Source organism: Cebus imitator, unplaced genomic scaffold, assembly GCF_001604975.1.
Source record: "Cebus imitator isolate Cc_AM_T3 unplaced genomic scaffold, Cebus_imitator-1.0 Scaffold423, whole genome shotgun sequence".
NCBI classification, from domain to species: Eukaryota; Metazoa; Chordata; class Mammalia; order Primates; family Cebidae; genus Cebus; species Cebus imitator.
This window is the reverse complement of record NW_016107738.1, coordinates 1,612,149-1,630,692: the sequence shown is the minus strand read 5'-3', so window position 1 is coordinate 1,630,692 and position 18,544 is coordinate 1,612,149. Positions and strand designations below refer to the sequence as shown.

Sequence of the window (18,544 nt, the reverse complement as noted above, 5' to 3'; positions counted from 1 at the left end):
AAAGATTATAGCTTCTTCAGCCTGGGTGACAGAGCGAGACTCATCTCAAAAAAAAAAAAAAAAGTTGTAACTGTTTAAGGTACTTATATGTAAATTTGTAAGTTGTATGGTCCATTTTTTATCTGTCTGCCTTGTGCCCAATTCCTTACTACAAGGTGATGCAGTGTAGATTACCTTTGTTGGAATTATGTTGCTGCTGCTTACTATTTGTATTATCTGGGCAAGTTACTTATCCCCTGTTAATCTGTTTCTTCATCTGTACAATGTGGATAATTGTATTATTTACCTTGTTAGTTGTGTTGAGGATTAAATGAAAGTCTAGAGAACAGTGCTTTCAGAGTGTTATTTAAATGTTTCTTAAATAAGTAAATAAAGCAAAAAAGAACTGAAGAGAAGTAACGCTGTATTAAGGTATACTGTATGAGTTTAATTGCAATTGACCAAAGTAAAGTAACTTGACTTCCTTATTGGTCATGCTTACCATTCGTATGTTTATTATTACTAGTTATCTGATGAATGGAACGGTGTTCATCATTTATTTAATACATCTTCATATGTTCTATTTCATATTCTTTAAAGAAATACGAATAATAGATTATGGGTTTGTGATTTGATACCATAATTTGTTTTTTCCTACTTAAACCTCTTTTGGTACCTTCAAAAATGAAAGGTAAAAACATTTGACTGTATAACAAGGGGAAAAAAAACCCAAGATTAGCTGAATCCAATCCACTTCTCTGCATAAAAGCTAACAAAGTATAGACCCTGAAAGAGAGGGACAGGGAAATCATTCTTTGGAAACTCAGCATCAGTTAAGCCGAAGCCTCAAGTGTTTATTGCCAGCATCAGATATTTAGACAAGGCCCTTGCTCCCTTACAATAATATTTTATAGGAGGAACATGGTTTGGCCACAGTATAGTTTTTTTGGTACATAACCTGAGGATTGCAGTAGCCAAGCAGTTGAGTTCTGCTGTAATGTTTGGCCCTCAAATATTTTGTAATTAGACTAATAACATTGTTAGTGTTGCTGTAGCTAGAGTGTAAAATTATTTTCTGTTACAAATTTGTATGTGAATATTTTAACCTTACCAAAACTATTTTTTTCTTTAGAGATATCAGTAATATATATTGGCACAGTAATGTAATTATAGAGCGGATTGAGCACAACAAACTTAGGACTTTATCAGGCAACGTTTATATATTAAAAGGCATGATAGACCGAATTTCCATGAAAGAAGCAGGTAAATGATTGTCGTTATTGATAAATTATTTTAAGAAGTAAAGCAGTTAACTATGTTTCTCACAGTAATATACTTTAACTTTTTAATTATTTTAAAATTATGAATAAATCTGAACCAAAAATTAAAACATAACTACATAAAACTTTTATTAAATTGATAATTTTTTTCTGATCTTTATCACTTATTGACAATTTTAAATAAGTTATGTGATTTGTGTGTTTGTGTGTGGTTTTTTTTTTTAATTTTTTTTAGACAGAGTCTCGCTCTGTCACCCAGTCTGGAGTGCAGTGGCATAATCTCGGCTCACTGCAACCTCTGCCTCCAGGGTTCAAGTGATTGTCCTGCCTCAGCCTCCTAAATAGCCAGGACTACAGGTGACTGCCACAATGCCCGGCTAATTTTTGTATTTTTAGTGGAGATGGGGTTTCACCAGGCTGTTCCTGCGCATGACCACTTCCAACATGGCACAAAAAAATGATGCAATAGCAACTGCAGCAGCTGTGGATAATTAAGCTTGGAGCATCACCCTGGTTCCATATGGCCAGTCCTTTCCATGCGTAGGATCCACATATGCTCCCAGGGAATGGATACAGAAGTGTAAGAGGCTTGGGTTTTTTGTTTGTTTGTTTGTTTGTTTTTGTTTTTGTTTTTGAGACAGAGTCTTGCTCTGTCACCCAGGCTGGAGTGCAGTGGTCCATCTCAGCTCACTGCAACCTCCGCTGTGCCACAATGCCCACCTGATTTTTGAGACAGGATGTCACCATTGTTGGCCATACTGGTCTTGAATTTGTGACCTCAGGTGTTCCGTCTGCCTCAGCCTCCCAAAGTGCTGGGATTATCGGTGTGACCCACTGCGCCCAGCCTGTTTGGTGATTATTTAAAAATCAAATTCAGTACTCCTTATTTATAAGGAATTATGTTATAAGAATATAACTTAACTCCTTAATTCCTCCCGTTGTTAAAACTACCTGGCACAACCCCATTTCTTGCTGTAACCTGATTTTCTACCTATGCTTTGTACACAGCTGAATATAACTGGAGAAAAGCACATCCAAGTAGTCTACTTTAAATTTATTTTACTAGCAAGAAGTCATAGTCCCTTAGTGATTTCTTGGTGCTGTTTGGTATCCTACCATATTTCCCTAATTCTCTCTCCCATCCTTCATGATGACTCCTTCATATTTTGAGAAGTCTCCAATACCTCCTCCTTTACCCTCTCTCGGGTGGGCAGAGTAGGGGAGAGAGCAGAACACCTGAGCAATCAGAAGGTTTGCAATCAGAAGGATTTTTTTTAACCATATCTGCTCACCTGCTTGGATCAGCACCTGGTTTTGTTATGAATGAACTAACACGTTACTGTCTATGTCAGCCTCTCCATTTGTATACTAGCTCTCATTTTCTGTTTTACTCAAGGACATTATTCCAGTAATTCTCCCTTCTCTATTTCTTTTTTTAAAATCCCTCTTTTAACCACATTTCTCCTTTTAGCCACTATTGTTCTCATTTATAGCAAAACAACTCATAGTTTGTTTGTATTTACTACTGTAAATCTAATTTTTCTTGAATTTTCTTTTTTTCTCGAACTCTTTTTAATCTCCAATTATTCACCAAAACACCCAAATCAAGGTCACCAGTGGCCTCCATATTGCTACATTCAGTATACACTTAACAGAGTTCATCATACTTACCTCCCTGAAATACTTTATTTAGCTTCTTTAATACCATATTCCAATTTTTATGCTGCCTCACTGCCTGTTCCTTCTTAGTTTCTTTGTGTATTTCTCTGTTTCTTCTTTACATCTGCATAATGGGATAGCTTGGGGCTCTTTCTATTAATACACACTGTGGTGTGCTGATTCCTTTTAGTCTTTAAAATAATTTATGTGATGATGAACACCAATTTTATTTCTCAAACCAAGACCTCTCCCCTTAGTACCAGATAATTTTCCAACTGTTTGACATCTCCACTAGGATGTCTGTAGGCATTTTGAACTTAATATATCTAAAACCTTATATTTTCCATTAAATTTGCTAAACTGATAGTCTTCCCCATCTTTCCATTTGTCCAGTGGTTAGCCAGAATTCTTAGAGGCATCTTTAAATTCTCAGTTTCTCTTGTATCCACATCGGTGTGTGTGTCAGTGTATCCTATTAATATATCTCCAAAATATATCCCAAACTCAGACCTCTGCAGCCTCATTATAGTCCAGACTTTCCTCATCTTTCATCCGGATCATTACAGTAGCCTTGTAACTGGTCTCATTCTTTGTCCCCTTGCTTTTCTCAAAATAGCAGTTTACTTTAGCAGTCCTATTAAAGTAAACTAGATCCTGTATCTCCTCTGCTTGGAATCTTTCCATAGCTTCTTATCTTGTCCAAAGTAAATGGCCAGTTCTATAAAATGACTCTAATAGTCTTGTATTATAATCTCTCACACTTCCTACTGCCTCTGTTACTCATCTGAGTGGCCCCCTAAGTCCTAACCCCTCCTTAGGCCACGTCAAGGATACTAGCCTCCTGATTGTTTCAGACAGGCCAGGTATACTCTTGTTTTTCACTTTCTGTTTTCTCTTTTTCCAGCATTCCTACCCTATATTGCCACATAGTTTAGTCACTTTGTTCAAATGATGCTATTTCATTAAAGACTTCCCTGATTATCCTTTTTAAAATTTCTGTTCACCCCTCTACTCCTCCATGAACATGCTGATATCCGTATCTACCTTCCCTGCATAACCGTCTAACAAACAAGTTATTGTACTTGTTGGTTAGCTTTCTTTATCCACACTATAAGGCAAATTCCATGAGGATGGGAGTTTTTGTCTGCTTAGTTTACTGCTGAATTCTGAATATCTATAATAGTGCCTGGCACATATTAAGCAATAAGTACATATTTTTTAAATGATTTAATGAATTGATGATATTGCTTTAAAATTCAAGACTTTTTAATACATTTTTGTTGTTGTTGTTTATCCTTAAATAGGGTATCCAAACTATCTCATAAGGAAATTTATGTTTGGATTTCCAGAAAATTGGAAAGAGCACATCGATAATTTTCTAGAACAATTAAGGTAAAATGTTTTATGTTTTTAGAAGTCAACTTTATTGAGGTGTAATTTACATTTAATGATATGCTTGTCACCATGTCCAGCTAATTTTTGTATTTTTAATAGAAATGGGGTTTTGCTGTGTTGGCCAGGCTGGTCTCAAACTCTTGGTTGCAAGTGATCTGCCCACCTCAGCCTCCCAAAGTATTGGGATTACAGGTGTGTGCCACTGTGCCTGGCCTGAGGTATAATTTACATTTAATTAAATGCACCTGTTTTAGGTATTTGTTTGAAATGCCAGTTTTGAAGTTTGCTTTGGTCTGTGAAGCATTTCCGCAGCAGTAGCATTTTACTAGAACTTCTGTCATATTCAGTAAATCTCAAAGGAAAATAAAACTTTTGATATATGTCAAAGAGTAATTCCTAATCTTCTGCCCTTCAAGAGGCATGCAGTTATTAAATACTAGTGTACAGTTCTTGCTTCTCCTTTTTTTTTTTTCATTCATTTTCTCGGTAGTTATGGAGTCTGCTACTTAATAGCCACCATAGTTGATGCTGGCAAAACAAAGAAGAATTTGATTACTTCTTGCCCTTTTGGAGCACATAGGGGAGACAGTTTAAACTTAATCACAGCACAGATGCAATAATTGATAACAGGGGCTGGCAGGTTTTTTCTGTAAAGGAAGTATTCTGCAAAAATAATATTCTGGCAGGCATATTGCGTCTATTGCAGCTATTCAACTCTTGCCTTTGTAGCAGAAAAGCAGCTGTAGATAATATATACATGAGTGAGCATGGCAGTGTTTTAATAAACTTTATTTATAAAAACAGGCAACTGGCAGTTGTCTGGTAGTTTTCCTGTATCATTAAGTAGGAATTATTAGAGCATATAGTAGAAAGCAGTTAGCAGATCATATTTGAGTCCTTTGACTTAAGTTGTTACACCCCCGAGTTCTTTGTGAAGGAGGGAGTGGGAGCCATGAAGGATTAATAATGTAAGATTAAAGATACCCTGCCTGGGTGGAAAGAGCTTTCTGTGAAGGATTTTTGTTTGTTTATGAAAGGGTTTTTTTGTTGCTTTTTTTTGAGAATCAGTATTAAGGAAAAACAATTGCTTTTAGGGCTGGTGAAAAGAACAGGGAAGAGGCCAGAAAAAAACAGAAAACTGAAAGATCTGTTCCTGACATAAGAAAATCAATGAAAAATGGTACACGAGAAAACCAAACAGATACCATTCAAAGAGCCACCACCACTTACGATCTTGATTGTGATAACCCAGGTATGTTTTGTCTTTACTTCTCTGTTGGTACAGTGGTAAATTCTTCCATGATCTTACATTGTTTGTTATTTGTAATGTGTAGAGTATTATATTCTTTGAGTTATACTGCCCCAAAATTCTTGCTCCTTCACTACAAAATGAGAAATAACTACAATGCAGATTGACCATAGTCAGCATTCAGCTTGCTTCATTAAATATCACCTATGGCTGGGTCCAGTGACTTATGCCTGTAATCCCAACACTTTTGAGGGGCTGAGGTGCGAGGATTGCTTGAGCCCAGGAATTCGAGACCAGCCTGGGCAACATGATGAGACTCTGTCTCTACTAAAAGTCAAAAAAATTAGCCACACGTGGTAGCACATGCCTGTGTTCCCATCTTCTTGGCTAAAGTTGAAGGATCGCTTGAGCTCAGATGGTTGAGGCTGCAGTGAACCTTGTTTGCGCTGCTGGACTCTCCAGTTTGGGCATCAGAGTGAGGCCCTGGCTCAATAATATTCATAATCATCTTTTTATTAATCAGAATACCAAAAACACTGTGATAAACATATTAATGAAAGATGATTGTTCTTTCAGTTTCCTTGACCCAAAGTGTTTAAACTGCCAACCTACCTCAAACCTATTGTAAAGACACATTTTTGTGCTAAATTTCATTCCTCCAAATAGGCAAAATCTGCTTCCTTTTGTGGAGGAAATGAAATTCAAGAAAATGGTTTCCTTGAATGACTGTTTTACAAGAATAGATTGCAGAACTGTTCTTTTTTTTTTCCCCCCTCTTTTTTTTTATTGACACGGAGCCTCCCTCTGTCATCAGGCTGGAGTGCAGTGATGCGATCTCGGCTCACTGCAACCTCCACCTCCTGGGTTCAAGTGATTCTCCTGCCTCAGCCTCCTGAGTAACTGGGACTACAGGCGTCTGCCAACACGCCTGGCTAATTTTTGTATTTTTAGCAGAGACAGGGTCTCACCGTGTTGGCCAGGATGGTCTCGATTTCTTGACCTCATGATCTGCCCACCTCAGCCTCCCAAAGTGCTGGGATTACATGTGTGAGCCACCATGCCCAGCTTTCCTCTTTTTTTTTTTTTTTTTTTTTATAAGGAGACCAGCTGGCCAGAACAGAACTGTTCTGTATCAGGTCTTTGCCAACACTATAATCTGCTTCACCTGTATAAAAATGTATGAACATGTCTGGGCGCTGTACTCATACCTCTAATCCTAGCACTTTGGGAGGCCAAGGTGGGTGGATCACCTGAGGTCAAGAGTTTGAGGCTAGCCTGGCCAACATGGTGAAACCCCATCTCTACTGAAAAAATGCAAAAATTAGCTGGGCATGGTGGCAGGTGCCTGTAATCCCAGCTACTTGGGAGACTGAGGCAGGAGAATCACTTGAACCAGGGAAGCAGAGGTCGTAGTGAGCTGAGGTTGCACCACTGCACTCCAGCCTGGGCAACAGAGTGAGACTCTGTCTCAAAAAATAAAAAAAAAGTATGAACATTAATATTAACTTACAGCTCTTTGTAAACAATACAGATGAGTAAAAGTTACAGAAATATGTTGTAAACATTTCTGCTGATTTTACCTTGACCTTGTAAGCAAGAGCTTTATAGAACTTCGAAAAACTTAAAAAAGAGTTCAGGAATCCTACCAAAAACATAGCACCATACTGGACATAAATGTACCTCTATCCTATTCTAACCACTCCCCAACCCCCATTTGAACTTCCACCCTTGAAACAGCTTATCCTTTCTAATGCAGAGAACACTGTTTAAGGAATAACTTAAATATGTAGATGATTGCCTCCCCAGAGCTAGCAAAAAGTCACTTACCATTGCTCTAGTTCCTTCTCAGTCCTTCCTCTTTTTATCAAAAGTCATCCTATTTTCCCCAAATTAGGCATATTGCTTATTGTTATTGCTGGAACATCTTGAGTATGCTGGAATCTTGGGGATTCAGCACGTGCGATCTACTTTTTTACAACTAAAACAAGAAAATCTTTGAAAGTATAGCTCACTTTTAATTATTTGTTAGTCTTTAGTCTTGGTTCTTATCATCTACCCCATTTCACTTAGTGCCAGCACTTACTAGGGATTTGAGCTTAATTGTGAATATTATCAGTAAAGTGTTTAAGAAAACTAGTGGCAAGAGAAATTAATTCAAATTTAAAAGACTAAAGTTTGGTGAATTATTTTACATATCAGTTGTGTCCATAGGAAAATCACTCAGCTTTATTTATTTATTTATTTATTTATTTTGAGACAGGGTCTTGCTCTCCATCCCAGGCTGGAGTACATGGTACACTGCAGCTTTGACCTCCTTGGTTCAAGCCATCCTCCCACCTCAGCCTCCAAAGTAGCTGGGAATACAGGGATACAGAACTGCACCTGGCTTTTTATTTCTCATAGAGATGGGAGCCTACTGTGTTGCCCAGGCTAGTCTCCTCAAGCAGCCCTCCCCTCTTGGCCTCCCAAAATACTGGGATTATAGACATGAACCATTGCACCTGGCCTCAACATTTTTAAAATGCTTTCCATGAACTCTGGTCTATGTAAAGTTGTAGAAACTTAGAGATGAATACAACATGAAACCTCTTGCCCCCAGGGATCTTAGTTTAGGGGCAGATATTACTGTATTCTGTTATGGTTGCGTCATTTTTCTAGTATGATTCATTAAATCTTTGTTTAATGAAACTGTTAGGTTCTATCTTCATATCACATAAATTTTGAGTGGTGATTGGAGCTATTAATAATTTTCATATCATTACATTTTGCATGAAAAAAACAAAACCACATCTAACATTAAATAGCTAAGGTTATGTAAAGATACTAACCCATGTTAATTTAAGATAATGTAATTGTATGTACGTGTCTTAATGATTTGCCTAAAAAGTACTTGTGTATCATAGTGTCACTCATAGAGCACTTTATCTCTGTTATTACACTTACAAGAATATATGATAAATGACCTATCATAATAGAAGCCTCCTTCATTATATGGTAATATTTTCAAGAGCAAGGACTAGTCAGTACATCTTTAAAGTATAGATTCCAGAAGAATAACAAAAAATGTTTTTATACTTTTTATGAATTTGTTTTAACTTATCTAGAATTCCAGCTGAGTAACTGTTTGTTGAACATATATACTGTATAATTTAGTTTTGCTCAAAATTTTAATTAGCAGAAATTTAGTTATACATTGGAATACATAAACTAGTTGAAACATAATTCTTCATACGTGAAGAAATAGGAGAGGAACAATAACTAGCTTTCTGTTTTGTTGATGTGCAGTTAGGATGAATTTTTACTCACAAAATAGATTAACCTTATCTTTAGATGTGACAAAGGAGATCCAAAACAAAGGGTCATGAATAATATGGCTGTCTAGGTTTTTTTATTTTTTTTATTTTTATTTTTGAAGAAAAGTAATTTGAACCAAATATAGCCCTATATAGAGTGATTCTGTCCAAATAAAATTGCTTTATATCATAGTCAAATTATAACAAATATTTGTGACATTAATTAGACAGATTTTTTTTCAAAATTATTATTTCTGAGAGTGTTGCTCTGTCACCCAGACTGGAGTGCAGTGGCACAATCATAGCTCACTGCAGCCTCGACCTCCCTGGCTCAAGTGATCCTCCCACTTCACACTTTCAAGTATTTGGGACCATAGGCATGCGCCAGCCTTTTATTTTTTGTAGAATCAGTGTATCACTATTTTGCCTAGGCTAGTCTTGAACTACTGGGCTCAAGCACCCCTCCTCCCTCGGCCTCCGAAAGTGCTGGGATTAGAGCTGTTGAGCCACCACACCTAGCCTCCAAGTTAATTCTTCATGTAGAAAAGCAGCTTACCTTTTATGTAATCATTGATTGAGATCTCCATCTTTGCATTCATAGAACTGAAGAATAATAAGCACAGTGAGTTGCCAGGGGCTACAGAATTAAACGTGTGCTACAGTAATTGCCAAAGAAAACCATCATTAAGGTTCCCAGATGACCAAATAAATAATACCATTCAAAATGAAGGAGGATATGACTTATCTAATCAGGTAAGGCTTTGTTGTACACTGCATAGTATAAGTTGATATTTAGAGGGGTGACTTACTACTGAAAAGGTTTGGGACCATATCAGGGACGTGAGGGGTGTGTGTGTGTGTGTGTGTGTGTGTGTGTGTGTGTGTGTGGTTGGGGGGGGGGATGTGGTTTGGGACCATATCAGGGACATGAGCTGTGTGTGTGTGTGTGCGTGTGTGTGTGTGTGTGTTTGTGTGTGTGAGCGTGTGAGTGTGTGTTTGTGAGACGAGTTTCCGTCTGTTGCCTAGGCTGTAGTGTAGTGGCATGATCTCTGCTCACTGTGACCTCTGCTTCCTAGGTTCAATTGATTCTCCTGCCCCAGCTTCCTGAGTAGCTGGGACTATAGGGGCACACCACCATGCCCGGCTAATTTTTGTAGTCTTAGTAGAGACAGAGTTTTACTATATTGGCCAGGCTGGTCTAGAACTCCTTACCTTGTGATCCACCCACCTCGGTCTCCTGAAGTGCTGGGGATTATAGGCATGAGCTGCGCTCTTCCATGAGTTATGTTTTTTAAGTATCTGCTTTTCATTAGCTTGACTGAATGTCTTGATATTTATTTTCCCTGTCTCTCATTGACAGAATGCAGGCAACAATAAAAGTTTTAGTTTTTAGAGAAAAGCTTAAATTAAATAAAGTGTATTTTTAAAAGCACTTGAAAAACCACAAAATATTAAATTAATAAAAAAAACTACGTAGGTTAATGGATACCCATATGTTGCCCATAGCGTTCAAGCTCTGGCAAATGAGTTTCTGAATGTGTCCACTAGTGAAATTTGTGGAACTGTAAGTACCTAAAAATTTGTATGCTTGATGCATACTATGAAAATGCTTCAGATCATGTTTAGGTAGTAGTTTTGAAATAAAAGCTAATTATGTTTTTGTTTTGAAGGAATTAATTGGAAAAAAAGAACATAAAATGTCTTCAAAGAAACTAAAAAATGGTGAAAGAACAAATGAAAGGTTAATAAAAAGTCAGAAGCAAGGTAATGTATTTTTCATGGTTTTTTAATGATAAGCAGAAAGCTACTATTTGAAATGTTTTTATATGATAAAAGTGATCTTGTAATTTCCTACTGTAAAATGGCAAATTATTTAATGGTTTTAAATGTTTGGTTTTGTTATTTTTACATAAGATGATTTGCATAATAAAATAACCATTTAAATGCCACCTGTACTTACAGGTTTGCGCTCTTTAATCTGGGTACTAAAAGATTTGTTTAGATCACAAAATTATCATTTAAAATATGCTTACAGGAATGTATAAAGACTGAATCCTTTTATGAATTTAATACAATAATTTTGTTTAAGTGTGGATTTTCAGAGTGATTTAATTGGAATCCTGCAGGCCATAATTTAGAGCCTTTCCTCTAAACGTTAGCAAGTTTACAATTTCATGTTCAGCTAAAGCCATTAGTTTTATAGCATTTTTTCAGTTTTATTTCTTGTAAGTGAAAAGTGAAAGTGAAGAACGTTTATTTGTTTGAAGAAGAAGATAGGAAAGCGATGCTACTTAGATTAGTTTATGCAAATTGGGTTAAAGTATCCAAGACAGCTGGATCTTTATTAATTGGTTTATTAAAATTAACAGATATTCTGAATGGAAGTATTGTTCAGAATTAGAATGTTGAAAATTTTCAAATTCTCAGCTGAACATCTGAATTGGATTTGTATAAGGAATTAGAAGAAAATACTTCTCTCATAATTTGAAGATATATGATGCGAGTAGAAAATCTTGCAGAAACTTTCTAAGTTATTTTGATTAGTACCTTTTTCCATGGGTTATAATTGAGGCTTCTTTTCTCCCCAGCATTTAGTATTATCTATCAGTCTCATTTTGTCAGTCATCTTGTAAACAATGGCACATAATATGTGGAGGTTATAATATGTTTCTATGACAATTGGTGGGATGATTTGCAGTTTACATGTATTTCTGATTACAATTGGATAGATCAGTTTCAGTTAGTTTGACTTTTCATTACTTAGATTTTGAATTGGTGAATTGTTGTCATTTTAATTTGTTTTCTTTAGTGACAAGGTATAATCTCAGGTTCTGTTTTTCTTGTTCTGTACTTCATGGCATTTGGGAGGATTCAGTTTTGGTATGTTTCTTTAACACATCATTGGCAATGAAAGTGGAGCCATGCAGATGGAGTTCCATGTTTTCCTAACTAGCATAGCTCATATAATACATACTTAGTAAGGTTTCAGTGACTCTGCTGGATTTCTTGTATCTTCTGAATATTTTACCTCCAGGGCATTGATTTAACAAGTATTTACTTACTGTCTACTGTATATGTGAAAGGCTCCATACTCACTCCAGCAAAAAAAAATCAAAACATAAAGTTCTAACCATTAATAATTTTTTCCAGTCTGATTGAAAGACAAGTGTGCAATTATAGTACCGGACTCACTATCAAACATGGCATTATTTTAAAGTATTCTGGAAACTTGCAGGAGAGCTTTCATTCAGTATAGGGAATATGTACAAGTTTGTACACTAGGTGGGTTAGAGAATAAAACTGAAGTAAGTAGTGATTTTGTTCATAGATGAGTGAAGAACATTCTTCTCTTCCCTCCTCTCCCCTCGCCTCCCCTCCCATCCCCTCCCCCTCCCCCCTCCACCTCCCCCATTCCCCCCCTCCCCTCTCCCCTCTCCCCTCTTCTCTCCTCTCTTCTCTGTCCCCTTTTCTCTCTTCTCTCTTCTCTCTTTTCTCCAATGGAATCTTGCTCTGTCACCCAGGCTGGAGTACAGTGGCACAATCTTGGCTTGCTGCAGCCTCTGCCTCCCAGGTTCAAGTGATTCTCCTGCCTCAGCCTCCTGAGTAGCTGGGACTAGAGGCACTTGCCACCACATCCAGCTAATATTTTGTATTTTTTAGTAGAGACGGGGTTTCACCATGTTAGCTAGGATGGTCTCAATCTCCTGACCTCGTGATACGCCTGCCTCAGCCTCCCAAAGTGCTGGGATTACAGGCGTGAGCCACCGCGTCTGGCCAGAACATTTTCAAAGCAGAGTGAACAACATTAATGAAAGTTAAGAACCAAGAAAATTTGAAAAATAGCAAGTGATGTAGTTCTAAACGTAGAATATAGTTGAGATTTTGAGAACATTGAGAGATTGGAACTATGTTGAAGGCCAGGCAGAGGAGCTTATTTATATGTCTACTAGAATACTGTGAGAAGTCACTGACAGGTTTGTATGAACAATAGTATATGTTTATAATTGAAGGGACAATGGTCTGAATAGACCTGGGCTTCAGAAAGATTAATATGACAGGAGGGTATATAGTGTAGATTGGGGATAAAAATGGTATATTGTGAAAATATATTTTCTTTGCTTATATTTGTTTATAGCTAATTTGAGATTTTGGTCTTTGGTTTTTGTCTTACAAAATTAAAGAGACAACTGAAGAATCGGATATATCCATTGACATTCTAACCTCAAGGGAACAGTTTGTCCCAGATGAAGAAGGAAAATACATCACCATCAATCAGAGAAAAGCTTATATTTTAGTAACTCCACTTAAATCTAGAAAAGTGATAGAGCAAAGATGCATGAGGTATAATCTGTCCTCTGACACCATTAAAGCAGTAACAGATTTTGTAATGCCAGAGCATCAAAAAGAAAGTCCTGTCAACAACTCCATGGGGACTTCAGAAAATACACCTGAAGGTCATAAAAGTAAAAAGAAGGAAGATTGCAATGAACGTAATTTACTTAGTGTCAGCAAGAAAATAAAAATATCTAACCTTGAAAAGGAACAAATCCTCACCTCTGACTCTAAGAAAAATGCCAAGTTGTTACCAAAATTGAAGAAAATAGAAAATCAGGTAGCTATGTCATTTTTTCAGCATCAGTCCTCACCAGATTTCTCAAGTGAAGAAAGTGAAACAGAAAAGGAAATTAAAAGGAAAGCTGGAGTTGTTAAGAAAACCAATGCAAGAAATACCAAAGAAGCAGTGGTTCACCTGAGAAAGGGCACAAGAAATACCACAAGTAATATTCCAATGATTTCAGAACCTGAAACTGAAGAAAGTGAAAATGAATTTTATGTCAAACAAAAGAAAGCTAGACCTTCTGTCAAAGAAACTCTTCGGAAGTCTTGTGTTAGGAAAGAGTTTCCAATTACTGAGGCAATAGGAGCTGAGAAGTCAAATATGTATTCCTTAGAATGTTTACCTGGTTTAATTCAGGATAAGGAATGGAATGAGGAGGAGTTACAGAAACTTCATTGGTGAGTATTTAGATTTGATTCTGAAATACCTAAAGAGCAGCCATAAAACAGTTAAAGTCATAAAAACTGCAATAAGGGGTTGAATTAGTAACTTCTGACAAGTAGCATGGAAGATGTCACCCAAAAAAATGGGGAGAAATTACAGTTTGTACAGAGAATGGAGATAGAATACAGATAACTTCTAGTGGTATTTCGTGGTCATCTCTAATGTGAGGAAAGCCTATGTATGAGGAAAGCAAAAGTGACTTTCTTTTCATTCCCATGTAATATTTCAAGGTAGCCAAATGGTACTCTCTCACATTGCTTCATAGTTTAAGAAATGGTTTATAATTAACTTTACTATTATAAAAGCATAAAGCTGAATTCAGATTTGCAGGTTACTTAATGTAGCCTTTTTCCTTTCATTTATAGGGAATAAAACAGTTTCAAATTGATGTTTTTTTCCAAGGTTTTATACTTAGAACAGAAATTCAAGTAAAGGTCAGTTAAGAACGTGCTCTTTCTCCAACTCCATTAGCTCTGTGCCTTAAGAAAAAAAAAAAAGAACCTGCTGTTTCATTCATTCATTCAACATTGACTTATTGGGTACTTCCTATATACTAATTAGTTTGGCACGTTTGGAGATACAGAAATAAAATAGACAGGGTTCTTTTCCTCAAGGAGCAATTTAATAGGGAAGATATATAATACAAAAGTAATCCAGTAAATAAAAATAACTAATAAATTGTGATACATTCTGTGAAGGAGGCAAACATGAAGCTGATGTGGGGAACTGTAGGTAGTATTATCAGGAAAGCTTTCTTTTGGTTGATGTTACTTAAATGGAGATCAAAGGATTATATGGTGTCACTCATATGAACAAGTAGAGAAACCGCATTCCAGGAACAGAGAACAACCTAAACAAAGGTCCTAATGCTAGAACAATGTTGATACGGGAGGAACTAACATAAGACTACTGTTACTGAGCATAATGAGTTGTAGGGGAATGGCTTGAGGTGTGAGCAGAAAAAGGCTATGACTATATTGGGCGCAACCTTCTAGGTCATGCTTAAGAGTTTTTCTTTTGATTTTAGGTGTAATAAAAAGACATTTAAGGATGGCATGATACAGTTTAAGAAGATATCTTTGGGGAGGTAGACAAGGCATTAATTGTGGGGTTATTGGAGTAGTCCATTGTGGTCTGCACTGATATGGGAGCTGTAAAGATGGAGAAAATCAGATTAAATCTAGCAATATTTGTACAGTATAAAATACAAACTCTACCAATTGTGTGGCACCTGACCTAAATAACTTGGTAGATGGTGGTGTGGGAAATATTTGAGGAAAGGATAAGTTGAGATTGGGAATTGAGCTTCTTTTTAGACATGTTCTATTTGGATTGTCTGTTAAGAGGCAGGTTTCAGTGAGTTCTAGGCTACAATATAACTTTACTAAGCATAAAGATGGTATTTGAATCCAGTAGATTGAAATGATGAGAAAATATAAGGAGATGGTGTAAAGAGAACAAGGGCATAGGCCGGGTGCGATGGCTCATGCCTGTAATCCCAGCACAGCACTTTGGAGGCCGATGTCAGTAAATGCAAATTACTGACATCTCAGACTTGCTAAATTGAAATCTTCAGGAGTAGAGTCTATCTGCTTATGTTACTTACTCATTTGCTTGTTTGCATTTTTGTTGTAGGCTCCTCAAGTGATTCTCAGTTACAGCCCACTGCCTTGTACCCCTCATAATGATTGTAACTAAATAGGGTAGACAGATACTTAGCACATAATCATTGTAGGAAATTTATAAAAATAATATATATATCAGGGCAGTCTCATCTAATTTAAGCCTGGTACTTGAACTAAGATCTGAAGGATAAATAAGAATTATTTAAGCCACCTTAGATAAAACAATGTACAAGTAGGAATTAAAGGAGCATATTTAGAAATACCGAAAGGATGGGGGTGGAGGTGTGCACCTGTAGTGCCAGCCGTGTATTAGTCCATTCTTGCATTGCTATAAAGAAATACCTGAGACTGGGTAACTTAAAAGAGGTTGGCCAGGCGTGGTGGCTAACACCTGTAATCCCAGCACTTTGGGAGGCTGAGGCGGGCAGATCACGAGGTCAGGAGTTCAAGACCAGCCTGGGCAGCATGGTGAAACCCTGTCTAGTAAAAATACAAAAAATTAGCCAGGCATCGTGTTGCATGCCTGAAATCCCAGCTACTTGGGAGGCTGAGGCAGGAGAATCACTTGAACCCAGGAGGTGGAGGTTGCAGTGAGCCAAGATCTTACCACTGCACTCCAGCTTAGGCAATAGAGCGAGACTATATCAAAAAAAAAAAAAAAAAGAAAAGAGGTTTCATTGGCTCATGATTTTACTGGCTGTTCAGAAAGCATGATGCTGGTATCTGCTTGGCTCCTGCGGAGGCCTCAGCAAACACAGTCATCGCAGAAGGTGAAGGGAGGACAGGCACATCACATGGCGAAAGCAGAAGCAAGAGAGCGAGGGGCGAGGTGCTACACACTTTTAAATGACCAGATTACACGAGAACTCATTATCACGAGTACTGTACCAGTAGGGATGGTGTTAAATAATTCATGAGGAATCTGCCTCCATGATCCAGTCACCTTCCCCTAGGCCCCACTTCCAATACTGGGGATTACATTTAGATATGAGACTTGGGTAGGGACACGTATTTAACCTATATCAATAAATAATCATTTAAGCCAAAGATTCAAGACAAATGGACCTTACAATAGCATACACAAAAGTAGAAAGGAAGAGACCATATTTAGAAATACTGAAAGAATGGGTGTGGGGTATGTGCCTATAGTGCCAGCCAGTAAGGAGGCAGAGTCAGGAGGATTGCCTGAGCCTGGAAACTGGAGGCGACATTGAGCTATAATAGACAGTCCTAGACTTAGAAATTAGCTACACACACAAATAGGGAAGCTTAAGTTCCCAAGTCTTTCTAGTTTTTCACTTTAGAACACCTGTGGAATGATTAAGTATGTAAGATTCATTAACAAGTATTTAATGCTCATAAGTATTCTTTTCTGCATGGAATATATGCTGTGGTCAACTGGTAGCTGTTCATAAGAGCTGATTGTTACATTTTGGGGAATTTTAAAAATTGAGTGTTAAAGTCATTAAAAATTATATAAACTTGTAATTAAATTATTTAAAACATAATGCTCAAAACTCATTACTTCCTAATTATTTTACATTTTATTATGTATGCTCTTGAGGCTCTTCACCTTTCTTGTATGGTGGAAATACTATATATATAAAATTGTGTGCTATCACACATTTTTTATCAATTCCATAGTCAGTGACGTGTTGGTAGCTTGAAATCAACCACAGTGGGAGTATTTACCCTGTGGAAATCGTCAGACTCTATAAAAAAGGAAGGGCTGTTTAACCCCAGAGAGCTGATTAAAAGTTTTCTTGCATACTGCTACATGAAACCAATATCTACTAATTGGAATCCAAGTAAAAATAAAAATATTTTGTCAAAGAAACATAAAAATAAAGACTTGGTACTGTTGAAATAACATTGTTAATATCACCTTTAGGCTAATTAATGAGTTACATAGATGTTTTCTGGCTAAATTGTCAATCTAACCACTATACGTAAAATCTTTTTCCGGGGAGAGTAGGAGTGGTAATGTGTATATCAGGTTCTAAATCATTTACAGAGGAACTTGTAGAATGTAACTCAGACGTTAAATTAGGGACTTCCTTACAGTTTTCTCTATTTCTGTTTTCATTTTCCTTAAGAGAGCATGTATCTAAAATACTGAGTTCTACAAAGTATAGCAGAATGAAAGCAAGCATAAAACTTTTTAATACCTTATAACCTAGACTGTGTAAGAGAACTAAAAGCTTATTGTCCAATATACTTATCACCAGTAAGCTTTAAGGTAACAGGGTAGAAAATTTAGTCATGCCGGAATCTCCCAAAAAACTGTATCTTCAATTAGTTGTACTCAGAAAAAAAAATGTTGAAAGACTGAGGGGTCATTTTGCAGGTTTAATAGAGCACATCAAAATACTTAGACATCTACTAGATATGCAGAATTACATCTTCATATTTTAAGCACTAGAGTAAGTTATTGGGGGGAGCAAATATCTTTCTTAATTTTATCCAGAATGGTTTTGATAAAACTAATTCCTTCATCCCAGTAAATCTCATTAATTCAGTGGTATCCTTTTAAGAGGTTATCATCACTTGTTTGAATTTCTTATGCTTTAATTGGTTTTGATCTTCCACAGTGCGTTTGCATCTCTTCCAAAGCACAAACCTGGTTTCTGGTCAAATGTAGCTGCAGCTGTCGGTTCTCGATCTGCTGAAGAATGCCAGAGGAAATACATGGAAAATCCCAGAGGAAAACGATCCCAGAAACATGTCATTAAGAAAAAGCCAGCCAATTCCGAAGACCAAAATGGTAATCTTTGTAATAGTTTTTTCCTAGGGCTCAGTGTTGATATCTGATCACTGAAATCAGATGTATTTTATATTTATCCATGAATATTGTTAATAGGTATATTTTCTTAAAATATTAAAGCTAGAAAGAACTTCAGAAATCATCTGTTTAATTTTTAATTCTTACCTAGGTTGCTACTTTCATCAGTAGTAGCAACCTCAAAGCCTTGTGCTTTGAGTTTTAGGAATTCTAGAGTTAG

The 18,544-nt window shown here is 36.8% G+C and overlaps 1 protein-coding gene across 5 annotated transcripts in view; it reads left to right on the top strand.

The window, feature by feature from the left end:
- Positions 1–18,544, top strand: part of MIS18BP1 (MIS18 binding protein 1) — a 69,196-nt gene that overhangs the window by 19,106 nt on the left and 31,546 nt on the right. For all 5 annotated transcript variants that reach the window (XR_001819441.2, XM_037731815.1, XM_017509832.2 and 2 more), the window contains exons 6-12: positions 1,112–1,242; positions 4,223–4,310; positions 5,408–5,565; positions 9,457–9,608; positions 10,526–10,619; positions 13,037–13,871; positions 18,134–18,306. Coding sequence is in view for 4 of the 5 variants with exons in the window: in XM_037731815.1 (XP_037587743.1) it covers positions 1,112–1,242; positions 4,223–4,310; positions 5,408–5,565; positions 9,457–9,608; positions 10,526–10,619; positions 13,037–13,871; positions 18,134–18,306 (1,631 nt within the window). In the remaining variant the exon portion in view is untranslated. The remainder of the gene's footprint in view (positions 1–1,111; positions 1,243–4,222; positions 4,311–5,407; positions 5,566–9,456; positions 9,609–10,525; positions 10,620–13,036; positions 13,872–18,133; positions 18,307–18,544) is intronic.